The sequence below is a fragment of the Rhipicephalus microplus genome, chromosome 2 (genome assembly GCF_043290135.1).
Source record: "Rhipicephalus microplus isolate Deutch F79 chromosome 2, USDA_Rmic, whole genome shotgun sequence".
Lineage (NCBI taxonomy): Eukaryota > Metazoa > Arthropoda > Arachnida > Ixodida > Ixodidae > Rhipicephalus > Rhipicephalus microplus.
Genome location: NC_134701.1, coordinates 286278947 through 286299433, shown reverse-complemented (window position 1 = coordinate 286299433; position 20487 = coordinate 286278947). Strand labels below are relative to the sequence as shown.

Genomic DNA, 20487 nt, shown 5'->3' with positions numbered 1-20487 from the left:
GCTATAACTATCCTCAACATTGAGTTAATTGTCACTTTTATCACAGTTACGCATTCTTTTGAAAGGAATTACGTCTGCATGTTGATCCTTGTTATCCAATTTTATGCATTTACACGAAAACATTAAATGGATCGTTTCGCTGGAAGCCCTGTGTAGGCGTCGGCATCGTTCAGTGTTAGAGAATAAGCGTTGTTGGTGAGATAAACACAGAGAAACGTGCAATAAAAATAAATAAATATCTTCGGTTCAAATGAGAATCAAACCTAGCCATTCTGCGCAGCGAGCCGATGTTATACTGCAGAGCCACACCATTGCTTGAAGCCTGTTTGAAAAAAAAAATACTATATGAATGTTATGTTTAGAGGGGTTGTCCCCTTGACGCATTTAATGTTGTGAGGCTGGAGCTCAGAACCGTGTTAGACGTCAAATATTTGAACTGTGCAACGAGCTAGTGTTTTAAAGGCAAATTTTTTGCAAAGCGTTTACAAGCACATACATGCTTAATCATGATCATCAGCAAGATGATCAACAAAACAAACAGCTCAGTAGGTTCGCGTGTTGCCTTGCGGACGCTTAGTGGAGACCGTTTCGCTGATTCACAAAAGGAAGAATTTGTGGTGTAGTGGACCTGCAGCAGGAATTATAGTGCAGGCCTGAAACGGCAAGCGTTGCACGTACAAACATTCGTTTTCTCACGGCATGGCTGAGGCTGCCACCAAGAACCAAAGTAAGGCTGCAGCGATTAAGAAGACGATGTGCACGAGGCTCGATTACGTCATCGCATTCTACCCTGACAGAGTAGCTCAAGTGCCCTCAAAATTTTAATCGGTGCCCAGATATCAGCACATTTGTGTGACCATTTGGGGAACACGCATTGTATCTTCTGTCTTTCAGCAAGTGAAACGCCTTGCAGCACGAAAAGTAAACCACTGAAGTAAGGCACCGAAATCAACGTTGCGTGCTAGCTGCCCATAAAGGCTCGGTTCGTCGTCGGCGGTTGAAATGCGTAGTGAGGTCGGACAGAGAAATCACTTGAGCGAGGTTGTACACACGTAAGTGAGAGAAGCGGAATGGGCCCTCAGGAGATGGACGGTGATAAGCACAGTCGCAGGTTAAACGCGCGTCACCGGAGGTTCGTTGCATTGGGAAAATCGTCCGCAGCAGAGATGTAGAGAGGAAAGACGTAACGGAGACCTAGCAATACTTTTATTCGGGCGAGTCGGTACGCACCTAGCGTACTTTTGTTGCGCTGTGCATTTCGCAGCGAAGACATAGCGACGTTCAATATTTACGACGACGAATTTCACATACGTGGCATAACAAAACAGAGCTTTGTGTCAAGCGATGGAATAACTGAAGGCATAGTCGTATTTAGAGTGCGTAAACAGACAAGAAACGAAAGACAGAGCTATACAAAAAGCGCTGACTTCAAACTGAAGTTTATTCACAGAAAAGGCCAGGTTTCATCCTACACCAAAATAAAAGTTTATAAAAAAAGTTTATGCATTCCAATCCTACACCAAACACGGAAACGCATGCGTGAAACTACAATCTAAAAAAAAGAAAACAAAACCGGAGAACAGACACCAGAGTTAAAGAAACGCAACGAACCTCACGTGTCTCCTACGCATGGAGACACCTTACAAAAAAAAAAAAAAAGAAATCAGACAACTGAGGTGAAAGACCAAATATGTCATGGCGAGCGAGCAAATGGCTTTCACTGGTCAGCTCTCAGTACCGAGAACATATCAATAGGTAAGCCACTTCACTAGTTAGTAGGTTAATAGAGGGCTGGCTGGCGCACGTGGAAGCATTTTCGCGGAATCGCAAAGCCTCCGTTATTTCTCTGGATGTCCTGTTTCAGTGCCGAAAAAGAACTGAAGTACTGCTGAGCTCTGGAATGCGCCCACACTCTTGACAGTGCCATGCGAGGTGTCAATATGGGGCGCCTTTTAGGGAGCTATGGTGCTCCTTTACTACAGGCAGCGGCCGGTCTGACCTGCGTAGTGTTGGCCGCATGTGAAGTACAAAGTGGCCCAAATTTCAGTGCTTATAACTGAAGGCGTTGAATGGGCTAGTCTCTTCAAATGTTATGCCTCTCCTAAAGAGGGAAATGGGATAGTCTACATGTCACGACTGTAACAAGAGCAACAACACTGGTGCTCCCGAGTGCGATAGCCTAAGATGACTGGAAGTCTTTTCCTTCCCGATTGCACTGCACGCTTCCTGCATTTTGCCTGAACGCACTACATTGCCTTCGCGACCTGCGCACCCTTGACCAAGCGATGATATAATGCGATGACGTGATCATTTGATGTCAGGCCACGTGACGTACAAATAATGGCGATCTGTGACGTCATCACGTGATGATCTTTTTCATCACTCGTGTTGATTTCGGCGATGCCAACAGACAATTGTCACGTTCGATGAGGTATCGCGGCGTGTATTAGCGCAGCATATGCAAGAAAGAAGCACGACACACACGTACACACTGGTACAGGCCCATACCTGTCTCTACGCGTACCTCTGACGTCTTGCTTATAAGTATACGCTATTATGTGCGACGAAGTCACGTGACCAACAACCCTTCTGAGTCATCTAGAGCTGTCTCCTTAACGAGACTTGATTGCGATGAGAGAGAAGAATAAAAGTTCATGATTATGTTTTCATCAGAATCACTAGCTCGAATGGAAGAGCGCAATAAGGGGCTGTTTGATGCGTATAATGAACGAGGCAAGACACGGGGACACAGGAAAGGAGAAGGGACAAGGCAACCGTGCACTGTCTCTATCCTCGTGTCAATTTGTTTCAACTATAAACTTGTTATCAAACCTGGCAGTTAGAAAGTACTTGAGGGTGGTATTAGCTGGATGAAAAACCAACATCCCCCCCCCCCCCCCCAAATCAGTGGCATTGGACGTTTCACTTCTTGCTAAAACCCAATCTAACGTCATCACGATCAGCGCAAAATAAAAAAAAGAAAACACAAGCTAGGGCACGACACAAGTGCATGCTCTTCCTCGTGTTTTCATGTTCTTTTTCTGTGCTGATCGGGATGAGTATGTTCCAACTAGCCAAATTTGCTACTTTACTCTATTCTAACGTGGTATGACGACAGTTACAGCGCGAGAACAAAACGACGACACAGAGACAAGAAGAACACGAAAGAAACTTCTAACGTGGTACACTACATGCAGAAGCAAGGACACAAGTACCGCAAACTCTTCGCAAATGTAGCCGAGCAAGCGATTTCAAACCATTGCACATTCGTTTTCTTCACAAATTGATTTTATAGAGTAATAATATTATATTTGTTGCAGTTCGACGTCCAGAGGTGAAAGGTGATGAGAGACGCCGTAGTAGAGGGCTCCGAAAATTTCGACCACCTGAGATTCTTTAACTTGCTTATTTATCTAAGCACACGGGTTTCGAGAATTTTTGCTTTAATGGAAGGGGTACTGACACGAAATTTTTCACTTATCGTTTTTTTTAGCATCAAATGATAGGCAAGGCCTCCGATGTAGCGTAGAAAAAGTACTGATAAACGTGAGTGTACCCTGAAAAAATTATTACTGCATGCTTTTAAAAGCTAGTTTCGATTCCTACTGTACCCTGACGTCACAACATGGTATGATCAGTGCCACTACACTGTAAAAAATATCCGTGTTTTAACGTCGGAGCAGACCGTAGAAACTACAGAGTAACATCTGTTTCCTGAAAAATAGCGAGACTGGACGTTTAAAGCACAAACTGTGCTGCGGTTTATGGGAAACAGCAGGAGTTGCCGTAAAGCAGCAGTCGATGTTTCCGTTCTTTCGCTCCTTCCGTAAAACACCAGAAAAACGTATGTCTTCTGTACTTCAAGAACACGCTTCCGTGATTTGTGTGCACGGCGACATACTGGCTGAACTTTGACCATTCCCCCCGTTCGACAATGATACAGTGAACTAGAACAGAAAGTTAAGCGACAGCCATGGGCAATGCCTTGAGAGAGCTGTCGGCGACATACTGGCTGAACTTTGACCATTCCCCCCGTTCGACAATGATACAGTGAACTAGAACAGAAAATTAAGCGATAGCCATGGACAATGCCTTGAGAGAGCTATCGTGGCGGGTGGCTAACGTATACATACAGCGGCAACGCTGCAGTCGCCGACTAAGATGAGGCGTCCCACAGTGTGTAAGGAATGCGCAGATTCGCATTGTACGCTCATGGAAAGTCAGAAAACGAAGACGGAAAGTGTGATAACTGGGCAGGCTTTGATGAGGAAATTAAGCTTAGAGCAACATTGGGTTCGAAGATAGACTAAGAAATACGAGAGAATGAGGAAGAGAAACTGTTCATTAACTCACAATGGAGAAAAAGAGCTGCATGCAGGATCACTGGAAAGTGCCAGTATGGATACATATATATATTCGGAGAGGCGGAGAAGGATAGCAGCGGTAAAAAAGAAAAAGAGAACGTTTCAGAGTTTTTACCGATTAAGGAAGAGGATAATTACAGCATTATGATACTTCACCGCAAGGGAAGCTAAATTTACTATTAGTAGCGAAGTCGGGTTGCCATAAAAAGTTATAAAGCGAGACGATATGGTGGGCCAGCCTTCGTTAGTGTGGTCACACTGACGAAGGCTGGCCCATCAGCCGAAACATTTGTAATTAGTAAAGGTGTTTCGGCGTACGTCGTGCTTTTTCGCTTCCGATATATATATATATATATATATATATATATATATATATATATATATATATATATATATATATATATATATATATATATATATATCGTCGAAAGGCGCTGCACTTCGTTTTCAATCTTGCAAGATTGAAAGCGAACAGGTACTTGTACTGCGTCTATGAGACTTTATTGACAAAAGATAGTGAAAAAAAAACATACCCGTCCAAGAATCCCTGCATATATGTGAATCTTGATGGTGTGCATAATAGTTTACGTTTTTTTTTTTTCGTCACATCGTGAGAATGCACGACACACAGAAGAAGAGACAGTGTACATGTTCTCCTATTTTCGTTCCTTTTTTTTTTCGTGCTTGCAAGCCTTGACTTGTTTAGTGAGAGCAATCCTATAATCGTAGCTGCGTTGTATAGTTGGCACACCAATTAACACGCAGTCAATGAAACACAGTAATGAAGTGTATTTTAAAAGGGTGCGGTTTGCTGTTTCTTTGTATGAACTCGTTGTTTTCACGCTGTTTCGCACCGTCAAGCCTACCATGCAAGCTCAAGCCCAATAATAAAATTTGGAAGGCTCGGGGAAACGTTTGTTCTTTTTATGAATTCATGAGTCTACTCGGTGAACACCGACGGCGACTTCACTTCGTCACCGAAGAATTCATCGGTTGTTGAATGGTTCTCACTACCTGCGACGAGAACATCGATTCTTCAGAACTATTTCCCTTTACACCACTTTTCCTGAATAACCGATAAATTTTTTGCACCACCATAGCTCTTCCCAACCACAACAGGCCAAAAGAAAAAAAAATGCGTTGATGGTCACACAAAATAACACGACTGCTGCGGTGTGTCCGGCCATCACTGCCCAATAGAATGGGTGCAAGATAGCATCGGTGCATCGTGGTGTCGGCTAGAATACAAAAACAAATTGTAGGCAGGCGCTAAAGTAGTCAGTTTGCCCCAAAGGGAGCGTCGCGAGTTCGATTAAAAGCCGCACCACCCGCCGGTGCCGTTTCAGCTGAGCGCCTCCCTTCGTAGCCTAAGAGGGCGCTACGAGCGTCGTGTACATCAGTCACGGCTGCATCTGCTCCCACAAAAACGCCGGATTGCCCCGGAACTTCTCTTCCTGCCTCCAAGATTCCTGTGCGCAAGGTCAGTAAAGCTGCTAAGACTCTTTTGCAACCAAAATCTTCGGGACTTAAAGCACAGAAGCGAAAAAAACCCCACAACGAGGACGCGCCCGGGGTACGTTCAAGGCTAGGCCTAACAAAGCACCCGCGCCCATGACCTACTACACTCCTGACCTGCCCAGAGAGCACCTCTTCCAGCGCCCACGTTCTAGTTCATACCTTCTGCCGCTAGGGCCGTCACCTACGAGCGGCGTGGCGCTAGTCAGCACCTGCTCGCTGACGTCATCTTCACTCTTTGTGGTCAAATTTTGACCAACAAAGCACTCGTAGTGCGTATTTATGATCCAAAATTTAGAATTATTCAGAAATAATAATACTAAAAGACATTCAGAATTTTTTTGCAATAAAATGCACGCTACCACGCATAGGCTGCCCTACATCGTGTAAATCTACGGGTTCCCACGTTTGTCAACCAGTGTGCTATAAATACTCAAGCGCTCTGAACACCTTGCTTAACCAGCAATGTATGGGAAGAAATAGTCACATATATGCCGCCAGTTCACTACAGAATGCAGGCATTCTTATACCAGCGCCTACAAAACAACCGTAAAGAAACAGACGAACAGGTTATAGGTAGCGCCACCAATGGTGAGCGGTTGAACGAGAGCGGGGACACGCGCTCCCATAGGAACCCCGCTATCTGAACAGGTCAGGAGTGTAGTAGGTCATGCCCGCGCCGACCCAACACTGGCGCGGGCGCAACGCCGGCTACTAGTGACCCCAATGCCGAAGTGCCCATGATGCTGTCCGCGTTCGACATGGACACCACACCACCTTTGAGTGCAACAGACAAAGCACACGTGTTTTCCATGCCTGCACCGCTTGCAAGTCATACGTTCATTACTACAAAAATAGGTGTAGGAGACGACAGGGGCAGGAACTATCACTTGGCTGTGTGTAAACTTATTTTGCCATATTTGGCGGAATCTGAGTGACAGCCGTGAGGTACGATTGGTGCTCGCATTTTGCATGCAGGTTGTGTTGCATCTTGTTATTGATTTACGTGCTCAGGACCAAGTAGTGCTAGCAGTTCATTTGTTTGGTTCCTCACTTGTCAAGTTTTTTGGCGCACTCTTCACTTGTTCAGCTCAGTGGTCTCTGGCACCCTACGTGGTCAAGGCAGGCGGCTATTGTCAGAGCTCTCTCACCTTCCTGCGAAGTCCATCACCTGGCACACATCACAATCAGGTAGGCATTTATTTCACCGTTATCGATCATTACCTATCTTATAAACAGTTATAAGGTGCACTCGCATGCCACAGCTCATACGAGCTAGGCATGTAACATGTCTGTCGCTATTATAAGGTGAATAATGAAACACGTGTTTGCCATGCTTGCATCGCTCATACATACCTTATTACTAAATTAGGCACAGAAAACAGTAGGGGTAGCAACGGTAACATTACTGTGCGTAGGCATATTTCAGTGCATTTTGTGGATTTTTAGTGTCGGCTATGAGGTACGACCATAGTGCTCGCACGCTGTGTTGCACCTTTATTGAGTTGCGCATGCAGGAAGCAGTACAGTGAACAGTTTAATTCTTCGGAATTATATGAAGCATTGCTTGCACTCAGCAATAACGGCATTTTTCCTTTGTTAGTGTCACTTAATTGTATTATTGTGGTGAAGCCTGCTGTTGAGTTGCATCTTTGTAGTTTGAGGATGTCACAGGTCTGTTTGTGCACGCACTCATTAGTGATCTCCTCGGTGCCCATGCACATGGCTGTTATAAGGTGCACTTGTAAGCCGGATCAGCAGGAGTCTGCTGTCACGTACACACCAGGCGTGTACGTGTCTTTGTCGTCTTATCGAGCGCAGACAAAGCACTCGTGTTTTCCATGCCTGCATCGCTTGCAAGTCATACGTCCATTACTACAAAAATAGGTGTAGGAGACGACAGGGGCAGCAACTGTCACTTGGCTGTGTGTAAACTTATTTTGCCGTACTTGGCGGAATTTGAGTGACAGCCGTGAGGTACGATTGGTGCTCGCATTTTGCATGCAGGTTGTGTTGCATCTTGTTATTGATTTACGTGCTCAGGACCAAGTAGTGCTAGCAGTTCATTTGTTTGGTTCCTCACTTGTCAAGTTTTTTGGCGCACTCTTCACTTGTTCAGCTCAGTGGTCTCTGGCACCCTACGTGGTCAAGGCAGGCGGCTATTGTCAGAGCTCTCTCACCTTCCTGCGAAGTCCATCACCTGGCACACATCACAATCAGGTAGGCATTTATTTCACCGTTATCGATCATTACCTATCTTATAAACAGTTATAAGGTGCACTCGCATGCCACAGCTCATACGAGCTAGGCATGTAACATGTCTGTCGCTATTATAAGGTGAATAATGAAACACGTGTTTGCCATGCTTGCATCGCTCATACATACCTTATTACTAAATTAGGCACAGAAAACAGTAGGGGTAGCAACGGTAACATTACTGTGCGTAGGCATATTTCAGTGCATTTTGTGGATTTTTAGTGTCGGCTATGAGGTACGACCATAGTGCTCGCACGCTGTGTTGCACCTTTATTGAGTTGCGCATGCAGGAAGCAGTACAGTGAACAGTTTAATTCTTCGGAATTATATGAAGCATTGCTTGCACTCAGCAATAACGGCATTTTTCCTTTGTTAGTGTCACTTAATTGTATTATTGTGGTGAAGCCTGCTGTTGAGTTGCATCTTTGTAGTTTGAGGATGTCACAGGTCAGTTTGTGCACGCACTCATTAGTGATCTCCTCGGTGCCCATGCACATGGCTGTTATAAGGTGCACTTGTAAGCCGGATCAGCAGGAGTCTGCTGTCACGTACACACCAGGCGTGTACGTGTCTTTGTCGTCTTATCGAGCGCAGACAAAGCACTCGTGTTTTCCATGCCTGCATCGCTTGCAAGTCATACGTCCATTACTACAAAAATAGGTGTAGGAGACGACAGGGGCAGCAACTGTCACTTGGCTGTGTGTAAACTTATTTTGCCGTACTTGGCGGAATTTGAGTGACAGCCGTGAGGTACGATTGGCGCTCGCATTTCGCATGCATGTTCTGTTGTGTCTATTGATTTGCGTGCTCAGCAGTTCATTTCTTTGGAATTGCACGACACATTGCTTACACCCGACAACATTGCGAATTTGCACGTCACTTAGCCATACTACTGCTTAACTGCAGCTAATCCAGCATGGGAGTCCTTGTGTGTACCCAAGAAGTTGGTGTATGGCAACAGAATCAAGCGATCGCATATGCGAAGTTTTGGGTGCCCTATCTTGAAGCCACCCATTTCCATCTCTTGCGCATACTACTGGCAGGCTACGGTGCAATTCATACTTGGTATCAACTGTTTGATTAGTCAATATATCACAAAAAGCTTTAAGTAATTGTTTAAAGTAATTATGTTTCAAGCTAAAATTTTAAAGTAATTGTATTCAATATTGGACCTGGCTGCACTTGAGAGGCTGAAGCTGCTTTCACATATGTGCAAGATATGAACATCTGTTGTCAACATTAGCGATATAATGGATAGCATTACTTAAGTTGTGAACATGTGTAATGTTGGAGCATATGCTAAGCTCACTTTTGACTGCACATTCAGGAATAGCCTTTTAAGAGACCCAAGTTGCGCAAGTATGGGTGCAGTTTTCTGTAGAATTTGTGCAGTTAATGTTACAGTCTCCGTCATTATTTCTTTTCCTTGCGCCGCCTGCTTCAACTTAGTTTAAACATTTGTAGCAGGTCAAGAATATTTATATTCACTGTGCTCTTATATAGAGGACTGCTTAAAAAGCATTGGCTAATGTTCATATGAAATTGAACATAACCTGACATGCTAACCAGATATTGGAATGATTCTACTATTGTAGACTGTAAGGTATTATTACCATTGTAGCAGTGTTTTTATTATAAAATTGGGCGGTCTGAAAAAGTGCACAAGCCAGTGAATGTAATTTAGCAAAATAAGTGCTCTACCTTCATTGCAGCCATAACATCAATGAAGAATGCCCACTTGCCGGCATTGCGCACAGACATTTTCAACATTGACCGACTACTTCGAGCACTACCACTATCACAGCAGTGTGTTGGGCGGTGCCCTTTGCCCTTGTGAGCCTTGTGGAGCTTTGTTTAAAAACTATCAGAGCCTAAGAAGTCACGTCTTCAGACATCACAAGAAGCGATGCAGCAAACAGACTGATGATGCGTTTGTCTGCTCTGTGTTGTCATGCGGGGCGAGTGTGCCTACTCGCACGGAGCTTCTTGGTCACATAGCTGCCCATCTGGAGAGTGGAATTGATGCTGTTATGTGTCCTTTTGTGGGTTGTGGTAGTGTGCTGAGGTCAGCAGGTTCCTTCAGAACACATGTTTCAAGGTATCACCGGGGCAAAACTGCAACACAGTGCACGGAAGTACCTGAAATTGAATCCAGTTCAGATCAAGAGCACAGTAGCACACCCCCTGCTGATGTTGGAGATAACTGTGAAAGGGAGTCTGGTTGTGACAGCGATTTGCCGCTGAACCCCTTTTTTTTTTTATAGTGATGTCATAATCGTGGAGTGCACGCCATTTTCCTGCTCATATGCTTTGGTGTTTACAAAAACAAAAGGAGCCTTTTTTATTTTGCAAACAAAATCTGTTGCAATCAATGCTCTATCTCGTCCACTTCTTTTTTTCTTGTCTATGTGGTTTACGTCCCTACCTTTCTTCAGCCTGAACCTACTAGCCAACAACATGTTCTAGTAAGCTGGTGCAGTAGTTTCAGGGTGGTATTCCCCACCAGTCTGTTTTTTGTCTTCTTTTTTTGGCGTGTCACAGCTGTTGCACTCAATTGTAGGGTGGTAATATAGTTCTACATTTCAATCAGTTTTCACTTTAATATCTCTACAGATGAATTCATCTATTATCAAGTAACTGTTATTTACTTTGATTTTTGGAATAATTGCAGGAAATCTTCCAGGAGAGGATGGCGGCCTGTGCGCCTGCATTATTTCAGATGATGGAGGAGGCGCCGACGAAACATACTATGGAACTGGTGGTGCGCGTGAGAGACGAAGGACAAAGAGAAAAAGCAGTCCAGGTAGCTGTGCTACCATTCCTCTGCGCGCATTTTAAGGAAGACAAGAACTACCTTTACCAAGTATTTGAAGTAAGTTTCACTTTGTTGCATTATGTTAGTACAAAACTGGACAGTAACATCTTTTCAGAAAGTGATGTATTGGTTTGTTGAGAACAGCTTTAGGTTCTAGATTTTATAGAATACAGTCGATCCCGGGTATATCAAACTATGATATATCGAATTATTGGCTATATCAAAAAGTTGAGAGATCCCCTTGAATTTCCCATGCAAAAATACGGGACTGCTGTACACATCTATCGAACTCACGCACAGCAGAACATCCGCTAAATTGAACTCTGAGCCACGCTAAAGCCCACAAATTGCATTTTTCCTAACAAATAATGATCATTTATAGCCACAATTCGACAAGTTCCGATCCCTTTTCGCGTGCAAGTGACTAAAAGGGGGTGCTGAAAAGTGAAACATTGAAACTCCATCTTGCTGATCTAGCTCGTTGCACAGCACTTGTGAGTGCACCGGTATGCTTGATGTGCGATCTGCAGGTTTTAACGTGGGGGCATGGTGATGACCGAGGGCACCAAAACGAAGTGGAATGACTTAAGGAAGTTTAGTGATCTCATTGCGATGTTCGCATTCAATCGTGTATGATGGCATGTGGGACTGAAAAGCGTGGCCTTCGAGATGTGCAACTTCATGAGGTATTTTGGTGCTTCCGGTTTTAGAACGCTCATTTCGGAGGCTACGCTTTTTTCTAGCTTTCCGCACCAAAGCAACAGCTGTCGGTTACAAAATGACAAAGCCACAAGTGACATCGCTATCACCAACATGCTGACGGTGGGAGCTTGCTCGTTTGTGGGCAGCATCGCCTTTTGTGGCTTGTGGACCTGTGTACTTCTCGCCTCGTTACTGATAAATCATCATTTGGAAGTCGGCGCTACACATTGATACGCTCGTAGCGATAAAAATCATGGCTGGTGCTAGGAGCGACCTCAAGTAAAGCACAGTCGTGAACTGTTTCTTTGCGGGCTTTGTGCCAGGTGACGACTTTGAGTGCGTCATGACTGCTGTCAAGGGCGTACAATGCCTCAGTAAATTCTATGCCTTGTTAGTGTTTTCGGGCACCATCTCGGACAGCGAGCGGCTTCATTGGAGCAGAAGACGACGTCGCTGGTTCTGACTGCATGGATGCCGAGATGATGCCCAATGTTGACGGTGCCGTGGAATTATTGCTTTCGCCACCAACGCTCTACGGAGCTTACATTGGCATTCAGTGCCACTCAGCGCTGTTGTGGCCGAATGAGCTGAATTTGCTTACTTGGAAGGGTCCAGTGATATTGAGGACAACTGAAACTTGGTGGCACGCAAAAAGAGAGAAAAGTTTACAGACTATTTTCAAGTGAAATGAAGTGCGATAACTTGCAAAAGTAGATGTTCAGGCCTTGTTCTTTATCATATTGTGAGAGAATCATTCTTTAAGTGCTTGTTAGGATTTCAAAAAACTGTTTTTAGGTCTGAGATGCTCTAATTTATGCCTTAAATACACATATTTTGTGTTTCGACTCATCGATATATTGAACTACATATATCGCGATCCCCTTCGAGTTCAATATATCTGGGATCGACTGAATGCTGTGCAGGTTTTTAGCACAAAACAATAGCTTTTTCAGTTGAATTTTGTGAAAAAAGCTGCTTTTGTATAAAGGAAAATTAAACTTTGACTGCTGAAATCAGTTTTCTTCTAATTTCACAATTTCTGAACTTTGAGCAGACTTAACTTTTTTACACTTCTTAATCGATGTATTTTCTTCCCATAAAGAACAAGTGCAATGCTACCGTATGAGAATTTAGTGACCGCTGCAGCAAAATTTTTTGACAGAACAAATATGCTAAACATCCAAAAATACCTAATTCATGAATTGCTGGACACAAGTTAAAAGGAGGATAGTGTAGCTTTGCATATCTTTTGCCTTTGTGCTTCATTTTAAGGTAATTTTGGTGGCTTTGTACAGCAGCATTATTCATTAAAATTACACCGGAACACGCGCTTTGTCACAAGTATCAGCATTTGAAGATAGTGTAAAAAAAAGGCAATTTTCAATTTTTTTGTGGAACTTACTTTGGTTATCCGCATTGTGTCGTAGTCACAAAAATGTTCTGAAAAAAAAAATACACTGCCCTTGAGCCAACAGTTAGTGCGGGCAGGTGCCATTGTTTCATCAGAGCCACTAGGATAGGGAGTGAAGTCCCCAAGCATCCGACTATAAAGTTCACAGAGTGAATGAGAAGGAACGTAGCGCTGTGAAAAGTGAGACTTCATGCAACAAAAACTGTGTTGGGGCATGGTGCACGCATGGTGAACCACAGTGCACAAACTTGGTTTACTAGCCTTTTTCAGGCTCAATGGGAAAAAAAGTGTTTGTGTGCAATCAGAGTGCTCCACATGCACAAAGCATTAGTTTTTTGCAATGCACTGCAGAACAATGTTTCTCGTCACTTTGGCTGTAGTGCCTCATTACGACGCAGTGAGGAGGGCACTAAGAATGGGAATAGGCCAGAGTTGTTGCAAGATGTTGCTCACTTTGTCCCTTGCTGTCGCACATGCAAAATAATTTTAAGCAATACTATCACCACTAACATTGATATATTGACCTGCAATCATTCAGAGTTGTCTATGATGTTGCTGTAATCCAAAGAGAAAAATGAATCAAAATGTGAGCAGGTTTTTTTGCGTGCTCGCTATCCATTCTACTTTGCTCTAAAATTGTTCCAAGTTTCAAGGCTCCTAGGTAGGTAATTTGTACTTGGTGCACACAGCCTGCAATAGACCAGGAACCATGGTGGAAAACGGAATTGCAGGGATCGCATCTCTGATTTATATATTGGAATGGCCGCAACTGTACATATCTCTTTGTGCTTTTGTGTACATGGGATATTTTTGCTCATCCAGGAGGGAACAAGCATCACTGAAAAGCTTGCCGAGTTGCCATCAACGCCTACAATCATTGCACTGGGTGAGTTCCCTTGTCGATATCATTATGTGTTGATTGTTGTGCGAGGAGGTCAAGTAAATTGATGACATTTTACAACATGAGTGTGAGCCTAACTCCAGCTACAAGGTGCAGTAGATACTTATACACTTAAATAACAGATGTTGTCGGAGGAGAAGAGTGGAAGATGAGGGCAGACCTGCAACTGGGTTTTATTCAGTACACTCATGCAGGGAACCTGCGTTCATTCTGATAGTCTGAGTGAAGTATCACAGACACAATCATTGCTTTTGTTCATTAGGAAAAAAGCCTAGGCAAGCTCAAGTGCCATTGGGTCACAACTGCATCTCAATTCTTGTCTTTGCCAGTAAAGTCTGCCATGGTTTACTAAAAGTAAACAATTCGTATGCATTTAAGTTGGGCAGGTGAGAACCTTGTCTGGTCTTTATCAAGGGCTGGTGTTCCCTACATCATTCATTTATACATTGACCTGTATGACCAATGTTAACATTCCTCCATGTCTGAGTGACTTCGTTATCCTACTTGACGAGCGCACGTCGAACTCAGTGGGGTGGCACTTAGTGCAATCTTGCACACCTCATAGAGGCAATGCGGGGTCTTAGCATTTACCTTGAACGGCACAGAAGAGTAACCTTCACCCACAAACTAGCTCACCAGACAAAATGCTGTGCTTTAATATTAACCCAACTTTAACATCAGATCATACATTCTGAACATATTTACCACGAGCATGTGAAGACTTATTTTATGATTGTGCGTATTCGAAGACTGAAAAAGGCCATTGCACATTTTTTCAAAGGAAGCCTTGGAAAAATTTTGGGAGCGTACAAACCACTAGTAGGGTGTGTAAAATTGCACTAAGTGCCACACCTTTTAGTTTGTTAGTTGCTTATCAAACCAGGAGGAATGTTTACATCAATCAAACAGGCCAATATATATATGAACGGCGCAGGGAACACAAGTTGTTGATTCCTGACAAGGGTCTTATCTGCCTCTGACTTCAGTGAAAGTCCATTGATTACTTGTCAGAAACTATGACAGCCATTACTGGCAAGAATGAAATTCGGAGATGCAGCCTTGACCAATTGGCTCCTAAGCTTGCTGAGGTCTTCTTTTTTTTTTTCAGGAGGAAAATGATTGGGCCAGCGTATTTGGCTCAGATTGTACAAGAATTAATGCAAGTCTATGATGCATAGATGAGGAATTTGCAGACTGTAGCGTGTAACCATACGTGTTCTAAATGAAGCCCATTGACGAGTCTGTACCCATCCTTGTGCTCTTCTCATATGTTTCATTTGAACCACACCTTGATAACCTTAAAGGGCTCCAACACGAAAAAGGGCAGCAGGTGCGAAGGTGGCCAGAAGTCTCGCACAAGTGTGCACACAAAGATAATGAAGTTGGCCCAGAAGCTGCGTTTCAATCAGTGAAAGTGTGAGCATGAATCATACACATTTTCTGATGATATCCGGTTATTAGAGCTGAATATTATCTTGATTGTGGCTTTGCATTTTCAATTTAATTTGTTTGTAAGTATTATGAGCCTGGCGTTTTCTTTTTTTTTGTCCTTCGGAGTGTAGTCAAAATATACTGCTATTATTTCACAAGAGCCAGCACATGAAAATGCACTCTCAATTGAGATTTCTATATACTGTGAATTGTGCCAAGGACATATAGTATGTTGTGAAAAGAGAAAAATGGAAGGTTTGGCCTTAATTTTATCCTAGTTATCAATCTCACTGATGCTTCGTTAAAGAACCCCAGGTGGTCGAAATTTCCGGAGCCCTCCACTACAGCGTTTCTCATAACCATATGTGGTTTTAGGACATTAAACCCCATATATCTATCTAATCTCACTGATGCTTATGTTAAACAGGGTTTGGAAATTCATTCATCTAAACCAAGGGCATACACAGAACTTTTTAGGGGGAGGGGGCCCTTTTTGATCTGAACCAGAGGTCTGGGCAGGCAAATGGTAATTTTGCGCTAAGTATTTCATGGAGAAAAAAGTTTGGGGGGAAGGAGGGGAGAGGCACGGGCCCGGTGTGCCACCGCCTGGCTACGAATAAGTGTAGTGTATATTCACATGATGTTTCTTAGTTCAGGTCAAGCTCTTTCAGTTTTTTTACAGGATCCTCAACCCCCCCCCCCTCCCACCTCAGCATAGTGAAAAAAAACATTCTGTGATCAATAAACAGTGCTTAAAAAATTTCACTAAAGCTGCTGCTTGGGCGAGTTGGTTCATGATTAAAATATGTGCCGTCTTTTTTTGCGCTGGTAAATCTATATTAAGAAAGTTCAGCCATAATTTGTAGCTATATGTGGCACATAGAGCTTAACAGCAGAATGCAAAGTTGAAAATCAGTATAGGTATTCACCCGTGCATTCTGCTATACAATAGCAACAAATATTTCTGAAAATGTAACTGCTCATTCTGAGCATGATCAGAGCCAGTGGGAAACTTCTCAGGAGCGCCGGGCAGGCCCTATACATCCTGTGCATTTTTGCTGATTTTAGGTAGTTTTCTCAGTGACTAAAAGGGATATTCATATAATCCATACATCATTTTCTTCCAAACTTTTTGCTCTTTTAACTTCATAATATAGAATTTTTGTGAATTTTTTACCACTAGAGCTTGACTTTTGAGTTAATTGGCATCTATGAAAATTTGTAACACAATAACGGTAAAGTGCATAGCTTCTATTTTGCTTCAGTAGCTGTATACAAAAAAAATAATCAACTGGTTATCTTAAAATACATGGGAAATAATGGTAGCTAAGTAATAAAAAACTGTTTTGAGATATGGAATAAAGTTCAAAAACAGGTGAAAAGTGATCGCACTGTCAGAAACACTGTTCAATTATTTTGTTTAGTAGTTACAAGCTTGGTAATCACTGCCAAAGTCAATTTTTCGCCGTGGAGCCTCTCGCAATGCTTGTCTTGTTTTTTTTTTTTTGTGAGATGTCATTCAGCTCTATCTGCAACGTATCGTCAAGTGTGGTCAACGATTTCCAGCAAATTCATTGTAGTTTGGCCAAGCTTCAATCCTATCTCAGAATAGAGGCTCGTGTGATACTACCATTATTAAATGCAAAAAAAATATTCAATGTCGCCATTTCTAGGACTCTCACCCTAAACAAAGAAAGGAAAGATTCTGTGACTCAATTCCCATTAACTCAACACTTACACTGAGTCGTTCTCACACATTGTTATTCAGTTGCATCAGAAATATTAGTCCATGTCCATTAGAGCATACCCGTTGTCCCCATGTATATACGTGATTCACCTCGAAAGATGCTGAAAAGGCTGGGAGGTTTAACAATAAAGAGCTTGCTGGTTCAGCACCTCAGTACGTCACAGGGATTTATTCACATTAACAAGAAAACTGTACGGGCTTCAACGAAATTTACACTTCCTCAGAACCTTCTTTACCCCCAGCATCTAAGGTTATCGACAAGCACGGCAAATGCAAGGTGTAATGATGCTAGGAGCTGAAAGTGTTCCAACCTATGTATTCTGAAGGCGGATTGTGAATACAAAGGTGCACAGTGTCTTCGGACTGCTTTAGAAGTTACCCGACAATCTTCTATACACAGCTGACTCTAGACAAGCATTTTGACTTTTGTACGTCAGAAAATTAGGCCGTAAGCATAGAGCGAATGCAAGGGGCTTGCACTAGAGTGTGTTTTCACTGGCTACTTCCTTTTGGAAAAACTGGTTTTGAGCCACCAAAAATGCTGTTTATGAAAAGCACGAATGTGGATGCACAAAGGGACACCCCTCCCCAAATTGCAAAGAAAACAAAGCGATTTTTTTTTTCACATTTTGCTCTACCACGTGCCCCTACTTTTTGTATCAAGGGCCATATACATACACAGAGAAGGCATTATAAAGTGTGTGTAAGTTGCTTCTTGCATTCATTTGATCACTTGTTTTTCACATTCTTTTCAGGCATAAACATGCTGAAGTGATGAAGAATGGTGATGTAGCAAGCTACAGCACATGTATTATATGTAAATAAATTCATCTGTGTTTTGTTAATGTTGCATTATTATTTATATGGTATGCAGCAGCAGGGGTGGTTTACACACACACAGTACATAAAGACTGCATTAGTGTAGGTTGAAACAGTACATAAAATTGGACATAAAACTCAATCATGAGAATCTACAGGCAGCCACATAAACATTCCATTCCATCCCGTAAAACATCGGCTTTTCGACAGTACTGGTCAACAAAAGCTTGTGTTAGTTTTTCACAAATTAAGTTACTACCAAAACTAAGTTTATTTTATGCTCAGTGAAACAACTCTTTCCTTCAAGGCAAAGAAACTACACAAAACCTTAGTCAAGCACAGAAAAGCCATTAAACGAAACCAGGTGTTTTACTGAAGCTTCTGTTTTCATTAATAATAACGGAATAATTTACAGCCAGACTGCTCTACAGCGATCTCCGTTTATTCCTCCTCTAAATACAGCAAATTCTGTATTCCTACAAACAGAGTCATGATGTGTTTGAGATAACAGATTTGCTGTGTTTGGGATAACAGATTTGCTGTGTTTGGAATAACAGATCTGCTGTGTTTGGAATAACAGATTTGCTGTGTTTGGGTTAACAGATTTGCTGTGTTTGGGTTGACAGATTTGCTGTGTTTGGGTTGACAGATTTGCTGTGTTTGGGTTAACAGATTTGCTGTGTTTGAAATAACAGATCTGCTGTGTTCAGGAATACAGATATGATGTGAAAGAGAATACGGAAAAATGTATAACAGAGACTTCGTGATACGGAGCCTGCTGTTACTCATTTACAGAATGCCTCCGGCAACGATTTACCAGCAGCTTTTGCTGTGTACCGAGACATTTTTTTTTACAGTGTAGGTGGTAGTATGCGCATGCTCAAGTTTTCGCGACGTATGCTCGTTCGCGCATCGCTTCTTCGATCGACTGCTGCGCCTGCTGCGCACCGCAACCGTGGCAACTGTCGTGGCCGAGGGGGCACAAAGTCGGGATGACATCACATTTAAGGCGCAGGTTTTTTGTCGACAATCTGAAGCTGGTCAGCAACTGCACGTTGCGTGTGGATGCATCCGGAAAGAAGGGCAGCGAACAGGGTAAACTCCGCTTGGTCGGCGTCGATTCTCCGGCTCGGCCGTGGCACACGAAGTCTACCCGGGCTTGTCTCAGCGTCGGATCGGACTGGGATCGGTGGAACTTGGACACACTGTCCGTTTGGCTGGCGCAAGACTTTGCAGCTCGAAACATTGTCACCATGACGACAAATTCAAAATCAAACGATTCTTTCGTGCTCCGATAACAGTATTGGGAGCGACGGCAACCACTGGAGAGGCCAGCGTGGCTGTAGCTGTGAAGTACAATACAAATGTCACGGGACTCACCCTGCCTACCGTCAATGCAGTGCGCTTGCTTTCAATTCCGAGTAAGTTCATTTTCTGACGTATACGGGTTTATTTATAAGCTCCTTACCACAGTACCGGACGGAATGAAGTGAGCCCTAATGGTGTAAAAGCACCGATATACTGGACCAATAAAACCTAAATTGACAAAACAACTCAGCACTGATCCTCAGGTGTGCAGCTCATTCAGCGGCCACTTTTTTTTGAGCATCGGTGAATTAGCAAAACTTTTTCGTCTGGAATCAGAGATAAAATTTTCGGTATGTATGACGGTGTACTGAACGGATCTGTAGGCATAAGAATTAATTGCCTTTGTTTGCACCAAGCTGGAAAGACCTATTCCTGAAGCTTTGAATCCCAATACTCTGTTCGGCTCTTTTCTCGCCCTGGTGTGAGTTTTCGGGCGTATACGCTTAAACAAAGAAGCAGTGCGATGCATGTTTGATAAAGCCGAGAATGGGGAAACAACCCAGCATTGATTATCGCGTGCGCGGCAAGCACTCTTGCGAAAACATTTTGTGTACTGCGTTGGAGTTGATATCTGGTGAATACGACGTGGACTTTCCTGGAATGCGCACACAGAGATTTGCGACGTTTGCTCACAGCAGGCCGACAGAACTTTTCCAGCTGTCTGCAGCTCTGAGCGGCGAAAATGATTTTGTCCTAATGCTGTCATTTTGCGATGCATAATATTCGAACGTCTCTTCAATTAGCAGCCGTGATGGGCTGAGCTGCTGGTAAACAAATTGATTGGTGCCAGAGGCAAGCAGAGTCACTAAAAACAAGATACCGTAATTGTAAATAACAGTCGAGCAAACGATGCGAGCAGGTATTTTTGCAACGTTCGCACATCACATCAGTCAGTATAACCCTTGTAGAGAAGCGCGTGTAGTGAGAGCTAGGATTAGGGAGACAAAATATATGCGGGTGAAGTTCCACTTATTGAAATATAGGTCATAAAAGTAATCGTCCAATAATAAGCTTGGTGAATATAGCAGGCCTCACAAACCATGGTTGTTGTAATCTTATTGCGGCAAAAGACCTCTAGATGGCCTTATGAAAGGTCAAGCGAACGTAACCTATGCCAAAGCATTCGTTTCCATTCGGCCACTTGATACTGCACTCGGG

At 43.2% G+C, this 20487-nt stretch overlaps 2 protein-coding genes across 6 annotated transcripts in view; one reads left to right on the top strand and one right to left on the bottom strand.

The window, feature by feature from the left end:
• LOC119177364 (uncharacterized) overlaps window positions 1–20487 on the bottom strand; it is a 515905-nt gene that overhangs the window by 394746 nt on the left and 100672 nt on the right. The gene's annotated exons all lie outside the window — the stretch shown is intronic.
• Window positions 700–17987, top strand: LOC142795286 (uncharacterized). Its single transcript, XM_075886030.1, has 7 exons — window positions 700–798; window positions 5684–5844; window positions 6970–7070; window positions 7999–8099; window positions 10807–11007; window positions 13886–13949; window positions 17898–17987. Exons 1-7 carry the CDS (start codon window positions 700–702, stop codon window positions 17915–17917), a joined length of 747 nt encoding a protein of 248 aa, XP_075742145.1. The 3' UTR covers window positions 17918–17987.

Bases quoted from the DNA above. Each gene is read 5' to 3' on its own strand.
- LOC142795286 (XM_075886030.1), top strand. From the start codon at position 700: ATGGCTGAGGCTGCCACCAAGAACCAAAGTAAGGCTGCAGCGATTAAG. The intron at 799-5,683 runs GTAGCTCAAGTG...TTCGATTAAAAG, and splicing joins TCGCATTCTACCCTGACAGA to CCGCACCACCCGCCGGTGCC. The intron at 13,950-17,897 runs GTGAGTTCCCTT...CATTCTTTTCAG, and splicing joins GCCTACAATCATTGCACTGG to GCATAAACATGCTGAAGTGA.